This window comes from Zingiber officinale, chromosome 2A (genome assembly GCF_018446385.1).
Source record: "Zingiber officinale cultivar Zhangliang chromosome 2A, Zo_v1.1, whole genome shotgun sequence".
Taxonomy (NCBI): Eukaryota; Viridiplantae; Streptophyta; class Magnoliopsida; order Zingiberales; family Zingiberaceae; genus Zingiber; species Zingiber officinale.
This window is the reverse complement of record NC_055988.1, coordinates 173,975,006-173,995,314: the sequence shown is the minus strand read 5'-3', so window position 1 is coordinate 173,995,314 and position 20,309 is coordinate 173,975,006. Positions and strand designations below refer to the sequence as shown.

The 20,309-nt window shown below is 38.7% G+C and overlaps 2 protein-coding genes across 2 annotated transcripts; one reads left to right on the top strand and one right to left on the bottom strand.

Moving 5' to 3' along the window:
• Window positions 1–9,532: 9,532 nt before the first annotated feature.
• Window positions 9,533–18,820, top strand: LOC122043370 (PTI1-like tyrosine-protein kinase At3g15890). The gene is made up of 3 exons (XM_042603949.1): window positions 9,533–9,819; window positions 9,959–10,109; window positions 18,490–18,820. The coding sequence occupies exons 1-3, from the start codon at window positions 9,776–9,778 to the stop codon at window positions 18,664–18,666; spliced, it is 372 nt and encodes a 123-aa protein (XP_042459883.1). The 5' UTR covers window positions 9,533–9,775; the 3' UTR covers window positions 18,667–18,820.
• Window positions 18,821–19,229: 409 nt separating this feature from the next.
• Window positions 19,230–20,109, bottom strand: LOC122043369 (calmodulin-like protein 6). The gene has a single exon (XM_042603948.1). It carries the CDS (start codon window positions 20,006–20,008, stop codon window positions 19,352–19,354), a length of 657 nt encoding a protein of 218 aa, XP_042459882.1. The 5' UTR covers window positions 20,009–20,109; the 3' UTR covers window positions 19,230–19,351.
• Between the last annotated feature and the right edge of the window lie 200 nt (window positions 20,110–20,309).

Genomic DNA, 20,309 nt, shown 5'->3' with positions numbered 1-20,309 from the left:
TACAAAAAAAAAAACTAAGACATATATATAAATTTGATACATTTCTTGGTTATTCTGTTTGGATAGTTCCTAGGGTTTCTTATATTATATTGTCACCGAGTGGGGTACCGGGAACTATACCCCCGGGGCATGACAATTTTATTGGTATCAGAGCCCGGTTGTATTTTTTAGTTGTGGGTTTTGGCTTTATTTCGAGATTTTTGTTTACAGTTTATGTAGTTCCTGAGCAAAGGAATTTTTATACATGTCGAGTTGTATCTTTGAGCTATAAGATTTAAGGGTCATTCTTCGTTTTAAATTATCTTGATTATTGCAAATTTCATTTGATTTTATAGGCAATGCCACGAGCCCGTGGTCACGGTTGGGGCAGTAGTCGTGCTCATAGTCGCAGTCGTGGTTGCGAGAGTGGTAGTGGTCGCGGTTGTGGTCGTGCATGTCAGCGTGCCACTACTACTGATCATGGTTTGGATGAGGCTCCTATCTCCCCATCTGAGTTAATACCGGGAGCTCAGGTTGGTCCCAGTATCGGAGTCAGTGGTCAGACTGAGGGACAACCTCATCTTGTTGCAGCTCATGTAGTCATACCAGCCATTCCCACAACATCCCTTATTATGGAAAAGACCCGTATTCCTTTGCTTGCTAGTTCAACAAAGGATCGTTTTATACTGTTCCATGGAGGCACTGAACCTTGGGTGGCGCGTACCTAGTTGGAGGATATTGAGGACACTTTTGGGTACATGTCCTATTCAGACATAGAGAAGGTAGAGCTAGCCGCTTATCATTTTCAAGGGCAAGCATCCACATGGTGGAAGATGCAAAAGACAGTCTTTGGGGATCAGATTATCTCTTGACAGTCTTTTCGAGAGGCGTTCGAGAGATAGTATTTTCTTGCAGCATTTTGTATTGCTCGATGCCAGGAGTTCATGAGTCTCAAGCAGGGTGATCGAAGCGTGCTAGACTATAGTGCTTAGCAGACTTGCTGAGTTTTGCCCACATATGGTAGCTCAGGACTCAAATCGTACGTTTCACTTTACACAGGGACTAACAACATATATTCAGATTAGGATGTCTGGATTTCCTGTTACTACTTATCGAGAGGCACTTGATCGAGCCATATTTATTGAGATGACTCAACAGCAAGTCTCTCAAGAAAGAGAAGCCGACCGACAGACCTCGCAGAGCTCACGCTCTAGACAGCAGAGTCGAGGTCGTCGATCCCGTGGCCAGGATACGACTAGAGAGTCTTCACGGTCACAAAAGGTGGCCAAAGTATCACAGGGATCTAGTCGCCCAGTTCCATCACAGCGGGGCCAGATATCTGTGAAGTGTTTTCAATGTGGTGCACCAAATCACCTAGCCTCAGAATGTCCATTGGATAAGAGTATATGCTTCTACTGTAAACTGTTATGACATATGTAGAAAGATTGCACTTTGAAGGCACAACATCAAGCAGGAGGATCACAGTCTCAGTAGGCTCGACTTACCCCACGACCTCCACAGTCTCGGCAGCAGAAAGGGCCACAGAGATCTCAGCAGCCTCAGCAACGAAATCCCCCACCTACACAGTCTGCTCACCAGCCACAACTTTACCATTTGCAGTGCCAGGTGGAGAGTGAGTATCATTCAGTACTTCCACTTCAGCAGTATTTTCTAGCTCCCTCTTAGCAGTATTTGCTAGCTCCATCTCAACAGTATTTGGTAGCTCTACCCCAGCAGTACTTGCTACCTCCACCCCAGCAGTACTTGTTACCTCCACCCCAGTAGTATCAGCCACCATTATCTTATCAACCTTCGACCCAGTCATACCAGCCTTCGTAGGATCAGAGTCAGCCCTCTTCTATCCAGAGGGGTCAGTCATCAGGTCTTGAGTCGAGACATGTTTATGCTTTGACTCGTGAGGAGGCACAGCAAGCTGGAGGATCTGTTATCCGAGGTATTATTTCTGTTTATAGTATTCCTGCAGATATATTGATAGATACGGGTAGCTCGCATTGCTTTATTTCTCCTGAGTTTGTATGCAAGATTAGGAGGGTTTCAACTCTTCGACCTTATGAATTATTAGTATTGACACCATCAGGTGGAGTATTAATGTCAGATCAGGAGGTCAAGAGTTGTTCTTTAAATTTTGATATTCATATCCTTACCGTGGATCTCCAGGTGCTAGAGATGACTGAATTCGATATTATTTTGGGTATGGATTGGATACCAGAGCATCATGCCACTATCGATTATCGAGCCAAAGTGGTGACTTTTCAACCCTTAGATCAATCATCATGGGAATTTATTGGGATCAATGATCGAGGGGTATCTATTATCTCAGCTCTCCAGGCTCAGCAGTTGTTGGCTCAGGGATGCAAGGGGTATCTCTTGTCTTTAGTGAGTTCCAATGTGGATAGTTCTGTCCAGCTTTCTGATGTCCACATCATTCGTGAATATCCCGACGTATTTCCTGAGGAACTTCTTGGCTTGCCACCTCGGCGACAAGTAGAGTTTGCCATTGAGTTGCTTCCTGGCACAACTTCAATATCGAAAGCTCCATATCGGATGACACCAAGAGAACTGGAGGAACTAAAGATCCAGCTTCAGGAGTTGCTAGACAAGGGTTTTATCCGTCCTAGTGTTTCTCCTTGGGGTGCTCCAGTGCCCTTTGTTAAAAATAAAGATGGATCCTTGAGGCTCTGTATTGATTATAGGTAGTTAAACTCTGTAACTATCAAGAACAAGTATCCTCTACCTAGAATAGATGATTTGTTTGATCAGCTTAAAGGTACCTGTGCGTACTCAAGAATTGATTTAAGATAAGGTTATCACCAGTTACGAGTTAGAGATACATATATTCAGAAGACTGCCTTCCGTACTCGGTATGGACATTATGAGTTTTTGATAATGTCGTTTGGGCTTACCAATGCTCCTACAACGTTTATGGATCTAATGAACCGGGTATTCTTAGAATATTTAGACCGATTTGTTATTGTCTTTATTGATAATATTCTGGTATATTCACGATCAGAAGAGGAGCACGAACAACATCTCAGAATAGTTCTAGAAACTTTACGGAAGGAACACTTATATGCTAAGTTCAGTAAATGTGTTTTTTGGCTTACATCCGTGGGATTTCTAGGGCATGTAATCTCTAGCAAAGGGATTTCAGTAAACCCCCAGAAGATTGAAGTAGTTGACCGATGGGAACAACCAAAGTCAGTGCAGGAGATTCGTAGCTTTCTCGGATTAGCTGGGTACTATCGGAGATTTGTGGAAGGATTTTCTATTATTGCTGCACCTTTGACTCGGTTGACTAGAAAAGGAGTCAAGTTTACTTGGTCTGAGGCTTGTGAAGCAAGCTTCTAAGAGCTCAAGCAGAGATTGGTGAGTACTCTAGTCTTAGTTATTCCCTCTGGAGTGATGGATTCATTCTTTACACGGATGCATCTATTCAAGGATTAGGGGCAGTTTTGATGCAGTATGATAGAGTAGTAGCTTATGATTCTTGTCAACTGAAAGATCATGAGAAAAATTATCCCGTACATGACTTAGAATTAGCAACCATCATTTTTGCCCTTAAGATTTGGAGACATTATCTCTACGATATTCACTGATCATGAAAGTCTGAAATATCTTTTCACGCAGAAAGAGTTAAACCTTCGACAGAGAAGGTGGATGGAGTTTCTGAAAGACTATGACTACACTATCAACTACCACCCTGGAAAAGCTAATGTAGTAGCAAATGCATTGAGCAGGAAGCCTAGAGGAGTATTGGCAACTCACAGGGCAACAGTTACAGATCTAGTCAGACAGTTTTCAGAGTTAGATTTAGCTGAAGTAGGGCAAACACAGTGTGGTATACTGGTCTCCTTGATCGCATAGTCCCCATTGGTTGAGCAAATCAAAGAAAGTCAAATGGAAGATCAGTATCTCAAATCGATAACTAGTGAGTTGGAGTTCGGACCCAAGTCAGAATTCTCACGTGATATGGATGGATCTCTTCGGTTCCAAGGTAGATTGTGTGTTCCGGAGGTACATCCTATTAAGGAGGATCTCCTTCGAGAGGCCCATCGATCGAGATTTGCAGTTCATCTTAGTGGTACATGGATGTATCGAGACTTGAAGCGATCATACTGGTGGAAAGGGATGAAAAGAGATATTGCAGATTTTGTAGCTCGATGTCTAATTTGCCAGCAAATTAAGACAGAACACCAGAGACCAGCCGGGTTACTCCAGAAGATTGTAGTGCCAGAATGGAAGTGGGAGTATGTCACTATGGATTTTGTCACGGGGTTACCAAGGACCCAGAGGAGACATGATTCGATCTAGGTGATTGTCGATCGGTTAACTAAATCAGTACATTTCTTACCGATCCGTAAGACAGGATCTCTAGATCGTCTAGCAGAGTTATATTGCAGAGAGATTACTAAACTCCATGGTATTCCCCTCAGTATTATTTTTGATAGAGATCCACATTTTACTTCGAGATTCTGGCAAAGTTTCCAAAAGGCGTTGGGAACCGAGCTGCGTTTTAGCAGCACTTTTTATCCTCAGACTGATAGACAGTCGGAGCGCACTATCCAGACTCTAGAGGATCTGTTGCATGCTTGTATGCTAGATTTTATGGGTAGTTGGGAGGACCATCTATATTTGGTAGAGTTTGCTTATAATAACAGTTACCACTCTACTATTCAAATGGCACCGTTTGAGGCACTCTATGACAAAGCATGTAGATCTCCTATCTTATGGGATGAGGTTTGCGAGCGTCAACTCGTGGGCCCTCAGAGTGTTCAGCAGGATGCTAAGCTAGTACAAACTATTAGACAAAGACTGTTGACTGCTCAGAGTCGCCAAAAGAGTTACGCAGATAGAAGACGAAGAATGTTAGAATTTACGGTAGGTGATCACGTATTTCTTCTTGTTTCACCCATAAAAGGAGTTAAGAGATTTGGGTTGAGAGGAAAGTTGACTCCTAGATTTATCAGACCTTTCTAGATCCTTGAGCGGATTGATGCTGTTGCATATCGACTTGCGTTACCCCCAGCGTTAGCAGGAGTACATAATGTGTTTCATGTTTCTATGCTGCGGAAGTATATTCCGGATCCGACACATGTCTTGAAGGATCTTGTAGTTCCCCTACAGTCTGATGCGACATACGAAGAATTCCCTGTTCGTATTCTGGATCGTAAGGAACATCGGTTGCGGAACAAATGCCTCTGTCTCGTAAAGGTTGGGTGGCAGCACCACTCTTATCAAGAAGCAACTTGGGAGCGTGAGGAGGATATGCGTATCGGATATCCTCATTTATTTTCCCCAGATATCAATGCTTCACAATTGCTTAAATTTGGGGACCAAATTTCTTTTAGTGGGGGAGAATGTTAAGTATGAAAAAAAAAAACAAATACACTCATACCCACCCACGTGCATACGCCCTCCCCCACACCTCCTTTTTCCTTTTTCCTTTTTCCTTTCCCCTTTTCTTCTTCTCCCCCTTTCTTCCTTTTTTTTTTCCTTCTTCTCCTCCTCTTTCTCTTCTCCAGCGGCGACGAACAACAGGGCTCTCCCTGTTCTTCTTCTCCAATCTTGCAACCTCCTTCTCTTCTTCTTTTCTCTTTTCCAACGACAACAAGCAACAAGCTTCTTCTTCTTTGCTGTCTTGCTTCTCGGCAGCATCGTCGGAGCTCCTCGAAGTGTGCCGGAGCTCGCTGGACCACTAGGAAAGGGGGGAAAACAAAGCCCTAGTTGCTCTCTCCTTTTCCCCACCAACAACAGCATCTTGCTGCCTTTTGTCTTCTCCAACCAGCAGCCTTAGCTGCTGTCCTTTCCTTGGTAGCACCACCAGAGTTCGCCGGAGTTCACCGGAGCTAGCTAACACGGCCAGCAACGAAGGGAAAACAAAACCCTAGTTGCTGCCCTCTTTTTCCAGCAACCACAGTACCCATAGAAGGTATATTTTGAGTTGTGTTGTGTTAAATTGATGTGTAGTTAGGAGGGTTATCTAGGTTAGAGAAGAGTTTTCATTTAGGAATGTGAAGTGGTACAAGATAGTGAGATCAAAAAAAAATATTGATCTAGTGGCTTCGAGTCGTAGATCATGTTCAGATTTTGTGTCATGATTTTATTATCATTTTAATTATTTGAGTTATTATATTTTGTAGATACGAGCTCGAGTGGAGCACGGTGACCTACCGATACTCGTAGATTTTGCTGTATATAAAGTGGGTACATCTCTCTTTGACTCATATATTTATCCTTATGCATGAATAAAGTAATAATGAAATTATATATATTTATATAATTATTTTCAAAAGGAAATTAAAATGATACTTAAAATAGTGAAATGGATATTAAATAATTAAATCATTCGAGGGTAAATAATTGATATTATTTCTTATTCACATGTGGATTCATACTGGCATTTATATGGGAATGGTTGTTTTTAAAATTAAAGAAATATTCTGAATTACTCTTCTGTTGATATCTTGTCTTTTTGACTTGCGTGACCTTTCATACTCCATGTTTTTGATACTCTATCTATTGATACTTATAGTTTTTTATCTGTGGTTCCTATAATGATAAATTAACAAACTTGATATAAAAAATTGTTAACTTGATTGACCATTTGTTATGGAAAGAGAATAATTTTGATAAATGGATAAAATGGAATCCTCAAAGTGAAATAATAAAGATGGTAAATGAAGAATATTAAAAAGTGAAGACGGTAAGCCTAGCTTAGTATCAGAACTTTATATTAGAGTATTGGACCACCCATATATTATTGTGGTAGCGTGGCGGCCCGTGGTCCAGAGTACCTGACCGTACACCCGAGGCGTGGTGGCGTGATGTAGCCTTCGGTCAGTGTTTATTATGTCTTCCACCGGTGAGGGCTGATAGCCCGTACATCAGATGACGTATGCGATAGTCTTATACTCTGAGGAGGCTTTTAGCCTATCCATGTGATATTACACTCTGATGATATTGGCTCAAGTGATTCACTTTTTAGTTGATTTATCAGATTTAGACTATGGATATACATGTTGATATTAGTATGATAACTTGTATACCGATTGATTAAATAATAAGATTGAAGAATTGTTTTAATTGATGATGACAAATGATGATAAGGTGAAGATCCTAAACTCTAATATAAAATTTTTTTACCATAAATGTAAAACTTTAAGAATAAGCTAAAGTTGTAACAAAAGATTGTGAATTGCTCTATTTCTCTGACTTCTTAAACAAGATTAAATTCATGCACATCTTTCTTGAGTATCCACTTAGCCATTTGGCTAACTTTCTACATTTCTTGGTCTCTAGTTTTGCAGGCACAGAGATCCTTTTGATATTGTAGTTGATTTTGGACTTTCATAGGGTTGCTCAGAGATCTCGACGTGCTGATTTTCTGGTTTGTTTTACTTTTGTTTCGTTGTATTTACGTTCTGAAATTTTATTCCAGAGGTCGTTGATTTGTATAGTCTTGTAGTCTAAAAAAAAAAAACTAAGATATATATATAAATTTGATACATTTCTTGGTAGGGGCGGCCCTTGTGGGGGGCAGGCAAGGCACCTGCCTAGGGCCCCACTTTGGGTGGGGCCCCATAATTTATTTTAATATATTATAAAAAAACATAGTTTTAATTCCTCGCCAAATTCTCCTCGCCGAATTGAAACCCTCTCGCCCTAGCCCTCTCCCTCCTTGCCGAAGCGAAGCTCTCTCGCCCTCCCTCTCTCCCTAGCCCTCTCTCGCCCAGTCGCTGTCGCCCTCCCTCTTGCCACACCCTCCCTCTTGTCGCACCCTCCCTCATCATCATCGCTACCGAACTCCGAAGTTCCCCACGACGGTATGACGACATCGTCTCTCGCTGTTCCCTCCCTTGAGCCGCTCTTAGCCTCTCACTTACAATGAGTCAAGAGAGATTGAATGGCTTAGCGATTCTTTGCATGGAAAAAGACATATTGGAGGATATCTCATATGACGATATAATTGATGACTTTGCTTCAAAAAATACAAGAAGAGTACATTTTAAATAATATTAATTGTTGAATAAGTTATTTCCTAATTTTTCTCAGGACCACCCCTGTTCTTGGTTATTCTGTTTGGATAGTTCCTAGAGTTTCTTATATTATATTGTCACCGAGTGGGGTACCGGGAACTATACCCCCGGGGCATGACAATTATGTCCTTGTCTTTTTGATATTTTTTTGATAATCTTATGAGAAAAGAATATATTGAATTTATTGATAATTTACATTGACTTCTGTTTCTTTTATTGATATTTGAACTAATTCTAGATAATTTAAGTCCCTAATTAATATTTTCAACATGTGCATGTTTACTAATTTACTATTTAAAATCAATGAATTATATATAACCTCCAATAATATATAAAAATTAATACTTAATTAGATGAATACAATAAAATCAAGTAGTTTAAATATATATTTTCGTCACTCGGGTTGCGCGACCTTCGAATACAATGTATAATAATTATTTTCTTTACTTCCCCCTAAATTTAAAATTATAGATCCGCTCATGTCCACGATTATATAAGGTTTCACGAAATATATGAATGTATAATTTTCTTTTCTTATACGAAGACAAATTTTCTTAGTCTTCTTCGAGCTCTTTGCTTTCTCATCCATGCACGTGAGCTTTACATCTCAGTTTATCACTGACTTAACCCTCAAAGAGGATAACACTGACAACGCCAATCCTCAGTGACGAGCTTTGCTTTGCAGGACACAGAGAGCAGATGCAAAAACAAATCGACATCAACTACAAATCCGAGTAAGTGATGAAGGGAATCAGTACTGAATGTTTCTATATATTTTTTATTTTTTATGTATATTTTTTTTCTATCTACAATATTGATCAAACTAATCAATAATTAAAGAGTTGACTCAAGACATATGTAATTATTTTCCATATCAATTCAATATATTTTTTTATTACTATTATAAAAAATATAAAAAGAAGGAAATAATTTTTTTATAATTTTTTCACATTTAACTTTGGTAAAGATGATTAATATTATTTTTCAAATATTGAGGGAAAAATGTTAAAATAAAAAAAGTTAAAGGTATTTTTCTCTATACTTTATCAATAAAATACTCATTAATTGTTATAGACGTAGCAACATCACAATAACGATCCTTATAATATATAACAACTACTTTATAAGTAAAAAAAAATCAATATAACAACAACTTTATAAGTGCTGCAATATATTGTAGTTAATACAATATTATAATAATCATTAAACAGTTATTATAATAATTTTATTTTAAAATAATTTTAATCCGTTTTCAATAATTTTGATGAATTTTAAATAATTTTAATTAAATTGTTAAAAAATATTTTAAATATAATAATATTTAAACTTTAGGATTTAAAATTTAAAATTTAAATTCAATTATAATGGTACAATATCTATTTGGAAGTAACTTTATTAAGACGATTTTGGTAAAATTTAAATAATTGAAAAAAAATTATTTTAATAAAATAATATTATATATATATATTAATTTATTTTGCTGTACTTCTGCAGTTCTTTAAGCAAATTGCTCGGCTTCTTCCCTCTTCTTCTTCTTCTTCTTCTTCTTACTCGCATTTGCCATCCCTCTCGCTCTTCGCATCTCCTCCATTTTGTTGAGCTTGCCAACTGCTGCTCACTCGCCATGGCTTCCCGGCCACAGATGACGCTCCAGTTTATGACTTAACCTCGTAAAAGAACCTGGAAAGTCGGTAAGATTGGAAATTTGTTTCTGAGTCGGCGTTTCGGGAAGTTAAGAGATGGATTTACACTCCCTTTTATGCTGCGGCAGATTTACGGAGAGGTATTTCTCCTCCCAAATGCTATAGATTAGGGTAATTTTGCCTCTTTATGTTGGGTACCGCTAGAAGGGGGCCGCCATTGTTGCTTCTGTGGAGGATTTCATTGATTTCATGACCTAAAACTGTTACTTTGGAGTGAAGGAATACCCGAGGGAAGAAGAACTCCACAGGTTGGAGAGTGTTCTCATTGAAAGAGCTGCGATCTGCCACCAACAACTTTAACTACGATAACAAGATCGGGGAAGGAGGGTTTGGAAGCGTGTATTGGGGGCAGCTCTGGGATGGGTCTCAGGTACTATGTATCATCCCATTGTTTCTCTTCTTTGAATTTTTCCTTCTTTTTTTTTTTTCTGAATATTTTTCAAATTTCAGTTTCAGTGATTCTAAAGTGTTCTCAGTTGGATTTTATCTCTTTAGGTGGGTTTAATTGTAATTTGTATATGTGAATTTGAACTGAACCAAATTTTCGGATTATTAGATGTGGATTGTATGTGTAAGACTCTTTAGTCCGATCCATTATATGGGCGGATAACGGATCCGGATTCTCCTTATAAGGGTGAGGTCCCCATTGGATTAGGACATTAGACGTATCTCTTTGTTTCCCATTGACATAGAGAGTTTGGCGTTGTCGCCCTAAATCCGAAGGAAGACTTCTCCCTCTTCTTCCGCAAGATCTTGAGATAGAGGATGATGCATTGAGACAATGACTCTTCCACCACATTTAGTTTCCATTGTCATTTACAGTTTGTGTAGTTTCAATATTGTTATGCCATGTTGTATGTTGAAACTAGATCATGCTTAGGGTTTATTGTTTTCTCTATTCGATTTCTTTATTTGTTCTTAGAAATCATGATGTTAGGGGAAAACTTTAATTCCTATCACGTGGTATCAGAGCCTCGCATTTCTTTATTTTTCATGGCAATAAGGTTTTTTGGTTCTTCGTCTTCCTCGATCTAAGAATTTCATGCTAGTTTTAGTTTCGCTAGTATTTGATCATCGGAACTTTTGAAGAGAAACCTCCTGGTTTTTTGTATTTCACGAAGAACATGAAGAACAGCGGTAAACCAATGCCGTCTTCGTGGAAAACCATTGCGCTTGATCTAATTTTAGGTCAAACATGATGGTATAATCAATTGCCTTGGTCGGATAATCAATTACCAAGTCTAAAATAGTGAATAGATTGAAGGGAATCGATTAACTCGATCAATCAGTTGACACCAATTGATTGCATTGATTTCACAATCAATTGGCACAATGAGACCGTGTGACCGATTGTCAATTGATTAAAGGTCTGATTGCCACCGCCAATTTATTGGTGATTGTCACCAATCGATTGATAACTTTGAGGTCGGACACAAATCAATTCAATCGATTGAAGCTACTTTTTGCCAATCGATTGATAGTCTTAAATCGTGACAGAATGGATTTAATCGATCAGTCGAATCGATTGAAGGCAGTTACCAATAGATTGATGGACTTAAATCGAGCACAGAAAGCTCTTGGATTGGTTAAGGGGATCAATTGGTGATTATCAATCTATTACCTTGGATTAACGATCGATTGATGTGTGTGATATCGAACACAGAAGGGTCTGTGATCGACTAGTCGGATTGATTGGGTAATACCAATAGATTGACACACAACATCAATCGATTAATGGTCGTAAAATCGAATACATAAGGCTTTCAAGTCGATTGGGGCAATCGATTGGTTGATGCCAATCAATTGTCATATAGTATCAATTGACTGATAAGCCTAAAGTCAAGCTATTAAGGCTGATCAAGTGCTTATTTGATTGATTAAAGTTCCTACGATTTTCTTGGGTCTATCTACACACATGGTACTAAATTCAATTATTGTGTCGACTCAAAGGAAAACACATTAGGTAAGTTTAGAATATGTGCCGTTAGACGTATATCTATACTAAAAGCAATTAACCTAAAGAAAAATTACTTTTACAACAGATATATGTTTAAGGGTAGCTCATAACTAAGGAACAAAATATTTTTTTTTCATATTATGTACAAAATATGTTGGCCCACAGGATGACATATTGCATGCCAGATTAAGGTTGTTATGAGCTATAGACCATTAAATAACTCATATAAAGTGTCATATTATGTGCACAATGGGTTGACTCAAAGGAAGGCTCATTGTTTGATCAATTAAAGTTTGAGCTATATTAGAGAATACTACTAAAATTACATTTTAGTCTAAAGAGTAAACTGCAATGTTGTATTTGGTATCTCATGAAGAGCCCATTCATATGCATTTAAATTTTATTTTATGCATAATCTTATGTCTTTTCTCTCTTTAATTTCAATACAATATGTAATTGCCAGTATTAATAATATCCCCACACTAACTGGTTCGAATTTTGCTGAATAGAAGAGTACGTTATCGTAGTATTGGGTTGCATGGACTTAGACTATGCATTGAGACACGATCGCCCCGCACCCCTGACTAATACTATAGAGCAAAGGGAAAAATTTGAAAAGTGGGAGCGATCAATTGCATGGGTCTAAATATCATGAGACTTTTTGTTTCGACACCAATTAAAGGCTTAATAACTGAGGGAGAGGATGTTAGGAGTTTTCTTAGCCAATTAGCAGACCTTTCATGACAAACGAAAAGGTTGAAACTACCACACTTCTTTCGAAATTGGTAACTATATGGTATAATGACAAAGGAAACATTAGAGAGTACATTATGAAGATGTCCAATATCGCCACAAGTCTGAAAGTACTAAAACTCTAAATGTCTGAGTGTATGTTAGTCATTTCTTCTTTATGTCTCTGTTGGCATGATTCACTACTTTTAAGATTTCTTATAATACTCAAAAGAAAAAGTGGGCATTAAATGAACTTATAGCTCTGTGTGTGTGCAAGAGGAGGAGAGATTAAGGCATGAGACACCTTAGAGTGCTTACTTACTGGTTCCCAAGGTTTGAGCAAGAAGCAAAAAGATTAATAATAAAGAAAAGCGAAAGCAAACTGCAAATTCTGGTGGTTTCGGCTATAGTTGACAACACCATTGTGCATAGTATAGGTACGAAACACAAATTGACTTACAAGAATCCATCATACTGTGGCATAGGCGTTTAGGACATATATCTGAACAACGCCTAGAAGATTAATGTCACATGGAATTGTCGATTCCCTTGACATGTCAACTTTAATATCTGCATAGAGTGTGTTAAGGGGAGGACAACTAACAAAAGAAATAAGGGTGTAAGTCGAAGATTAATGTCACATGGAATTCTCAATTCCCTTGACATGTCAGACTTTAATATCTGCATAGTGTGTTAAGGGGAGGACAACTAACAAAAGAAATAAGGGTGTCAGTCGATGTAGTGATGTCTTGGAGCTAATATATACAAGACATTTTTAGCCCATTCCTAAAGACATCTTGGAATAGACACATATTTTATTAGTTTCATAGATGATTACTCTCGATTCGACTGCCTGTACCTTATTTATGAGAAGTCGCAATCTTTGGACATACTCACAATTTTCAAAGCCGAAATTGAAAATCAACTAGGTAAGAAAATTAAAGCCGTCAGATTTGATCGTGGAGGTGAATATTACGGTCGATATGATTGATCAGGTGAACAACGTTCAACAACTTTTGCGAATTACCTCGCTGAGTATGGGATTGTGCCTCAATATACTATGCCTGGTACTCTAAGTCAGAATGGTGTCAATCGTATCCTAAAAGATATGATAAGAAGTATGATGACTTTTACTTCTTTATCTGAATCTTTGTGTGGTGAAGCACTCATGACCGCAATACCTATTTAACAAAGTACTTAGTAAGATAGTAACTAAAATCCTATTCAAGATGTGGATGGATAGGAAGACTAGTATTAGGCATTTATACGTCTGGGGTTGTCTAGTTGAGGCTAGGCCTTATAGGCCTAATTAAAAGAAATGGGACTTATAGGACTGTTAGCTGTAATTTTGTGGGTTACTCTAAAAAGTCTAGGGGTATAAATTCTATGACTTCTCTAATAGATCCTTTTTTGAAATGGAAAACACCAAATTCATTGAGGATAGTGGGAGCACTAAGGTTAGGGAAATATCTTTTGAGGAAAGCTTTGACAATCCTCCTGTGGTCACTACAAGTGCAATTAGTAGCGATATGATTTCCATACCGTACATTATGGATATTGCACATCGAGTGGGAGTAGTGAATCAAGGTTTACCCGTGCATTCTCAAATGCAATCGGAGGGTCCTTTTACTCAAAGTGAGATTTTGTCTCATATTGATAAGTAAGTAAGTGCCTTTAAGGTAATCCACTAGGGATAGGAGATCCACAATTTCTCGTGATTATGCTTATCTTCAAGAGTATGAGTTTGATATAGAGTTGGAAAATGATCCTGCATCTTTTCAAGAGGTCAAACAATGCTCTAATCCTGAAAGGTGGATAAACGTTATGCAAGAAGAGTTGAAGTCTATAACAGATAATAACGTTTGAGAACTTGTCGAATTGTCTAAAAGTATGAAACCCGTTGGTTGTAAATGAATATTTAAAACCAAGCGGGATTCAAAGGGTAATGTTGGAAAGTATAAGGTTCATCTTGTTACTAAGGGATTCACTTAGAAGGAAGATGTTGATTACAAGGAGACTTTCTTACCAGTGTCTACAAAAGACTTCCTCAGGGTAATCATGACACTTATAGCTCATTTTAATTTGGAGCTACACTAGATGGACGTAAATACTTGTCGAATTGTCTAAAAGTATGAAACCCGTTGGTTGTAAATGAATATTTAAAACCAAGCGGGATTCAAAGGGTAATGTTGGAAAGTATAAGGTTCGTCTTGTTACTAAGGGATTCACTTAGAAGGAAGATATTGATTACAAGGAGACTTTCTTACCGGTGTCTACAAAAGACTCTCTCAGGGTAATCATGATACTTATAGCTCATTTTAATTTGGAGCTACACCAGATGGACGTAAATACTGCATTCTTCACTGGTGACATTGAGGAATCTATATATATGGTGCAATCGGAGAACATTAAGTCTGAGGATTCAAAGCACCTAGTATGCAGATTAAAGAAATCCATTTATAATTTGAAATAGCGTCTCACCAGTGGTAGAAATTTGCTTAACTGGTTGTCTCATTGGGATTTAAGGAGAAACATGTTGATCAATGCATACATGCCAAGTTCAGTGAGAATAAATTTATCATACTTGTCCTGTATATGGATGACATATTGCTTGAGAGGAATAATAAAACCAAGTCATTTCTATCTAGTCATTTTAAAATGAAAGATCTTAAAGAATCATCCTTTGTTTTAGGCATACAGATATTTTGTGATCTTTCAAGAGGTATTCTTGGACTATTACAAAAGACCTATATTGAAAAGATGCTTATAAGGTATGATATGCAAACCTATGCACTTGGTGACACATCCGTGTTTAGAGGTGATAGATTCAGTTTGCAACAGTGTCCATGGCATGAATTTGAAATAAAGGAGATGGAGCAATTCCCTTATGCACGATGTCGGAAGTCTCATGTATATACAGATTTGTACACGACCATATATAACATTTATAGTGGGGATATTAGGTAAATATATAAGTAACCCAAGACCGTATTACAAAGAACTAAAAGACATATGCTCATGTATTGGAGGTCAGATCACCTGGAGGTGATTGAATATTTAGACTCTGATTTTGCTGAATGCTTGGATAGCAGGAAGTCCACTTCAGGCAATATTTTCATGCTGGTTGGAGGGGCTATACGTTGAACAAGCGTCAAGCATACGCTAGTAACTACTTCTACAATAGAGGGAGAGTTGCAGGAACTTCATCATAACACTACAAATCGTTGATGACAGTGATAAACCATTAAGGATCAACTGTGATAATAAAGTCACAGAACTTTATATTAAGAATAACCGTAGTTCATCGAAGTCCAAGTACATCCACATCGAATTTCTAGCGGTTAAAGAAAAAGTTCAGAGTCGTCAAGTGATGATAGAACACATCAGCACAGATTTCATATTGACAGATCCACTCACCAAGGGCTTGGTGCTAAGGTGTTTCATGCCCTTGTTTTGGATATGAGAGTCCTTCCTATGGAAGAAGACTCATCTAGTGGGAGTATGTATTTATTTTATTGCTATATGTTAATAAAGATAAACATTTTATTTTGATCATTGTATGTACTTAAAGTTCAAAACATTAATAAGAATTAATATGTTTGTTCGACACTCTGAAATAAAGTATCATGATTCACTGTTGCTGTTTAGCATTTGGTGTTTTGTAAATATGATATAGATTCCTTTTGGAATCATAAGGTTTAAATCATGATTTGCTAATGCAATTTAACATAAAGTATTTTGCAAATATGATCAGATCTTTTTGGGTCACTTCAGGATCAGTTGGAAATTGACATGTACTCATTACATTTCATGTAATTTCTATACTAAACATCCACATCTTAATCTATGCCATTAATGACATTGATATTATGATTATTGTTAGAACTTGTTACAGTCATATATAGTAGCTATGATCTTTTTAGTCCTATAGCAATGAAGTTAATAAACTAGATTGTTTAGAGGGGTATATAAAGTTTGATATCAACTACAATTATAATTCGCATATCATATACCACTCACATATAGCCCAAGTAGGAGATTATTGAATATTATCTCTTTAGGTGAGCTTAATTGTAATTGGTATATGCAAATTTGAACCTGTTCAAGTGATAACTCTGGTTTATTGGGTTTTAGATTATTAGATGTGGGTTGTATGTGTATGATTCTTTAGCCTGATCTGTTATCATTGATGAGCTGATAATGGATCCGGATTCTCCTTATAAGGGTGAGGTCCCTATTGGATTAGGGCATTAGACGTATCTCTTCATTTTCCATTGAAGTAGAGAGTTCGGGGTTGTCACCCTAAATCTGAAGGAAGACTTCTCCCTCTTCTTCTTCCGCAGGATCTTGAGATAGAAAACGACGCATTGAGACAATGGCTCTTCCGTTGCATTTAGGTTCCATCGTCGTTTACAGTTTATGCAATTTCAATATTATTATGTCATGCTGTATGTTGAAACTAGTTCATGGTTAGGGTTTATTGTTTTCTCTATTCAATTTCTTTATTTGTTCTTAGAAATCATGATGTCAGGGGTAAACTTTAATTCCTATCATTCTCCTGTTGGATTTGGTGAGGTTTATCAACCTTAGTCTATATACATTTAATAAAACATCGAATCCTTAGAGTGAGCAGCACTTGTTTGAATTAAAATCTTTCTACAAAAATTACATTTGCAGGAGTAGATGATCAATTTATAGTTGTTGGTACATGTTTCTCGAGATTTAGGGCCTGTTCATTAGGAAGGGATAACTGGAAGGAAGGATAAAGAGCAAGAGTTGAGTCGAAGGATGAATCCTTTATTTCTTATTTCCATTGACAAAAAAAGAGGGAAGAGGGAGCATCTATTCTTCATAAGTCATTCATCCAAAGTGGAACAAAGGGCTAATTCACACTTGCTGATTATATAGAAATTATCCACCCTCTTCATTTTTTCAAGGAAACAACTCGAAGGATAATTTTCTTATCATCCCTCCACTCCATTTTTCCACCTTTTGTATTTATACTTCCTTTCAATTTCCCATCTTTCCTAGGAAACAAGACAGGGAGATGACGTGAGATGATAGGAATGACCGTATAGAGGACATTCTTAAGATTGCAAAAGTGAAATACAGTTCTGAGCACTTGTAGACTTTCTTGTATCACAAATTCACCTTTCATTGTAAATAATGTTGTAAAAGCTTTCATCTTGCTATTTGTGAGATGACGCCTTCTCAAAGTAAGGGAACGTAATCTGAGATGGAATTTCTCACATTAACTCATCGTTATCCTTGTCCGCATCCGAATTCCAAATGTGATATCCACTCTCCTTGATATCACAACGTGTACTCTGTGGTACCTTTGTTTCATTGTCTACCTTCCAATGCGCATGATTCAGATTAACTTGGTGTTGCCAGGTAGTGCGATCCATAACTGTTGTCTATTAATTAGATTTCTAATTTCAAGAATATTTGCAATCGACTAGACACAATAATGATCTGCAACAAACTTTGTTAGCTACAAGGTTCAGTAAGTCGCAATTTCTCAGCACTGAACCTCAATGGCAACGTCCTATAAGTTAGGAATATTCAGTTCCTCAATCCAACACAAGATGTATGCTATATATGTTGTTTTTACGCTGAAGGCAACTATTTTCATCATCCTCCAAAGGCCTAATGGTTGCAGGTGCCATTGCCCTAGTTGAGTTTTTAGACAAGGGATGCTGCTTCTATTTTAGTAAAGAAACAGATGTAGATCTAAGTGGTAGGATTATAGTTATGGAGTTTCATCGCTTGTTGCAGAATCATATCTTCTCCTTTGATTTCTCTCTCTCTCTTGATAACTAACGCAATATGAACAACTACTAAGATTCCTTCCGGCCTTTATCCCTTGAGTTAAGATTGTTTTATAGTTCATGCATCATATATGTTGTTTTAAAGTTTAAACAAATATTTCTTTTTTCTTTTCTTTATTACAGTTTATTATCTTTTTGGCTGTGTAACTCCGATTCCTAGGATTTCTCTCTTGTGTGTTCCACTATTTGTATTGAATTAAAGCCTAATTTGGTTGCCCGTATTTTCTCAGATTGCTGTCAAGAGACTAAAGGTGTGGAGCAACAAGGCTGAGCTTGAATTCGCTGTTGAGGTTGAAGATCTGAAGCGAATGGTGCTTGTTGCCCTTGCCTGCACGCAGAGCATGCCAGAGAAGAGACCAACAATGACTGAAGTAGTCGATCTTCTCAAGGGGATCCCAGTTATCTAGTTTGGTGAATGATAGGTTTGAGCCTGAAACAGCTGATGATAGCTTCAGTTTCGTATCCGAAGAAAAGGATTCTAGAGCAAACACAATTGCAAAGCTATCTCTTCATAAACAGAAATGTGTTTCAGAATATCTTCAACATGCAATCCTTCAACCAGTGATTCTGATTCATTCAACCCGACAACCCATTTTAGGAACACAAACCTCATCAGGGTTCTCTTCATGCATAAAGTAGCAATTGTTGCTCAGAGAATACATTCTTTGCTTAAAGCAAAAGAAAAAGAAAATCATAGGTACCATCCAACTCTGGCCCATCTAATAATTTCTCCAGGTCCCATCTTGCTTTTGCAAGGCAAGGAGCTGTTGCAATTCTGCAATTGCTATTCTGACAGCAACACACCATAAATTTCTCATCAACTACCTTGGATTACAAATTAGCTAGACTGCTCATGAAGATCAACAGCCATTTGCTTTTACACTTGCCAAGAGATCGATTTCGACCAGCAGTTTTGCAGCATTTTGTTGTTGTTGTTGTTATGATGAACTTTAGGAAGAAGCAGCAGCACTTTGGAAAGCGTGTAAGATTGAAGAAGTTGCTGCAGTTACAGGGATCAGATATACACAAGTCAGATATACACAGAAATCTCCTTGAGATTTTGAGAATGGACATGGAATAAAGAGGATGGCATCAGAAGAGCTTCTTGCCGCCGCCCTTCGTCTTCATCATCTTCGTGAACTCGCCAAAGTCAACCTTCCCGTCGCCATCCCTGTCTACCCTCTTAATCATTTCCCTGCAGTCCTCCAGCTTCGCCCCCTGCTTCATCCCCAGCGAAGTCAGCGCCTTGGCCAGCTCCTCCGCCGTGATTAACCCATCCCCGTTCCCGTCGAACACACCGAACGCCTCCCTCAGATTCTCGTCATCCTCTCCGACGGCCACCTCTCCCTGGAGCATCATCTCTGTGCACAGCTGGCGGAACTCCTGCAGGTCGATGAGGCCATCCCCGTTGGCGTCGACCCGGTCCACCAAGGCGGCGGTCTCCTCGGACGTGACGGCGAGGCCCAACCGCCGGAGCGACTCCTCGAGCTCGCCGGCCGTGATGAATCCGTCACCGTCCTTGTCGAAGGTGGAGAATATCCGCTCCAGCTCGTGCTCTCCGTCCTCCACTGATGAATCGCCTTCATCATCTTCCTCCTCATCCGCCTCCGGCTTCTCTAGTCCTGGCGACGCGGCAGACGGAAGGAGCGAGGAGAGCCACGGCAGGAGCTTGGGGCGGCCGAGGAAGCGGCGGTAGTGGATGACGGCGCAGGTGCAGAGGAAGACGGCGAGCAAGACGAGGAACTCCATGGCGAAAGAAACAGAAATTCAACAAGGAATCGATCAAGATAAGAAGAAAGGGAGCATTTTTAATTGGCAGAGGAAGCGGAAGAGGAAGAGACCATAAAAGCGACTTTATCACTTGTTTGGGGAAGGAATACCGCGTCGTGGGAAAAGCGCGCGGACCACGAATCCGCGTGAAACTATAATAACCGCCGATCCAGTGGCGGGAGAGGTCGGCAGCATCCGGCCGTCGATGGGGGACGATCATGGCAGCCATTGGATCCCATCGCGATTCGTGCATTCTGAATTCTGGTAATGATTAGCCAGC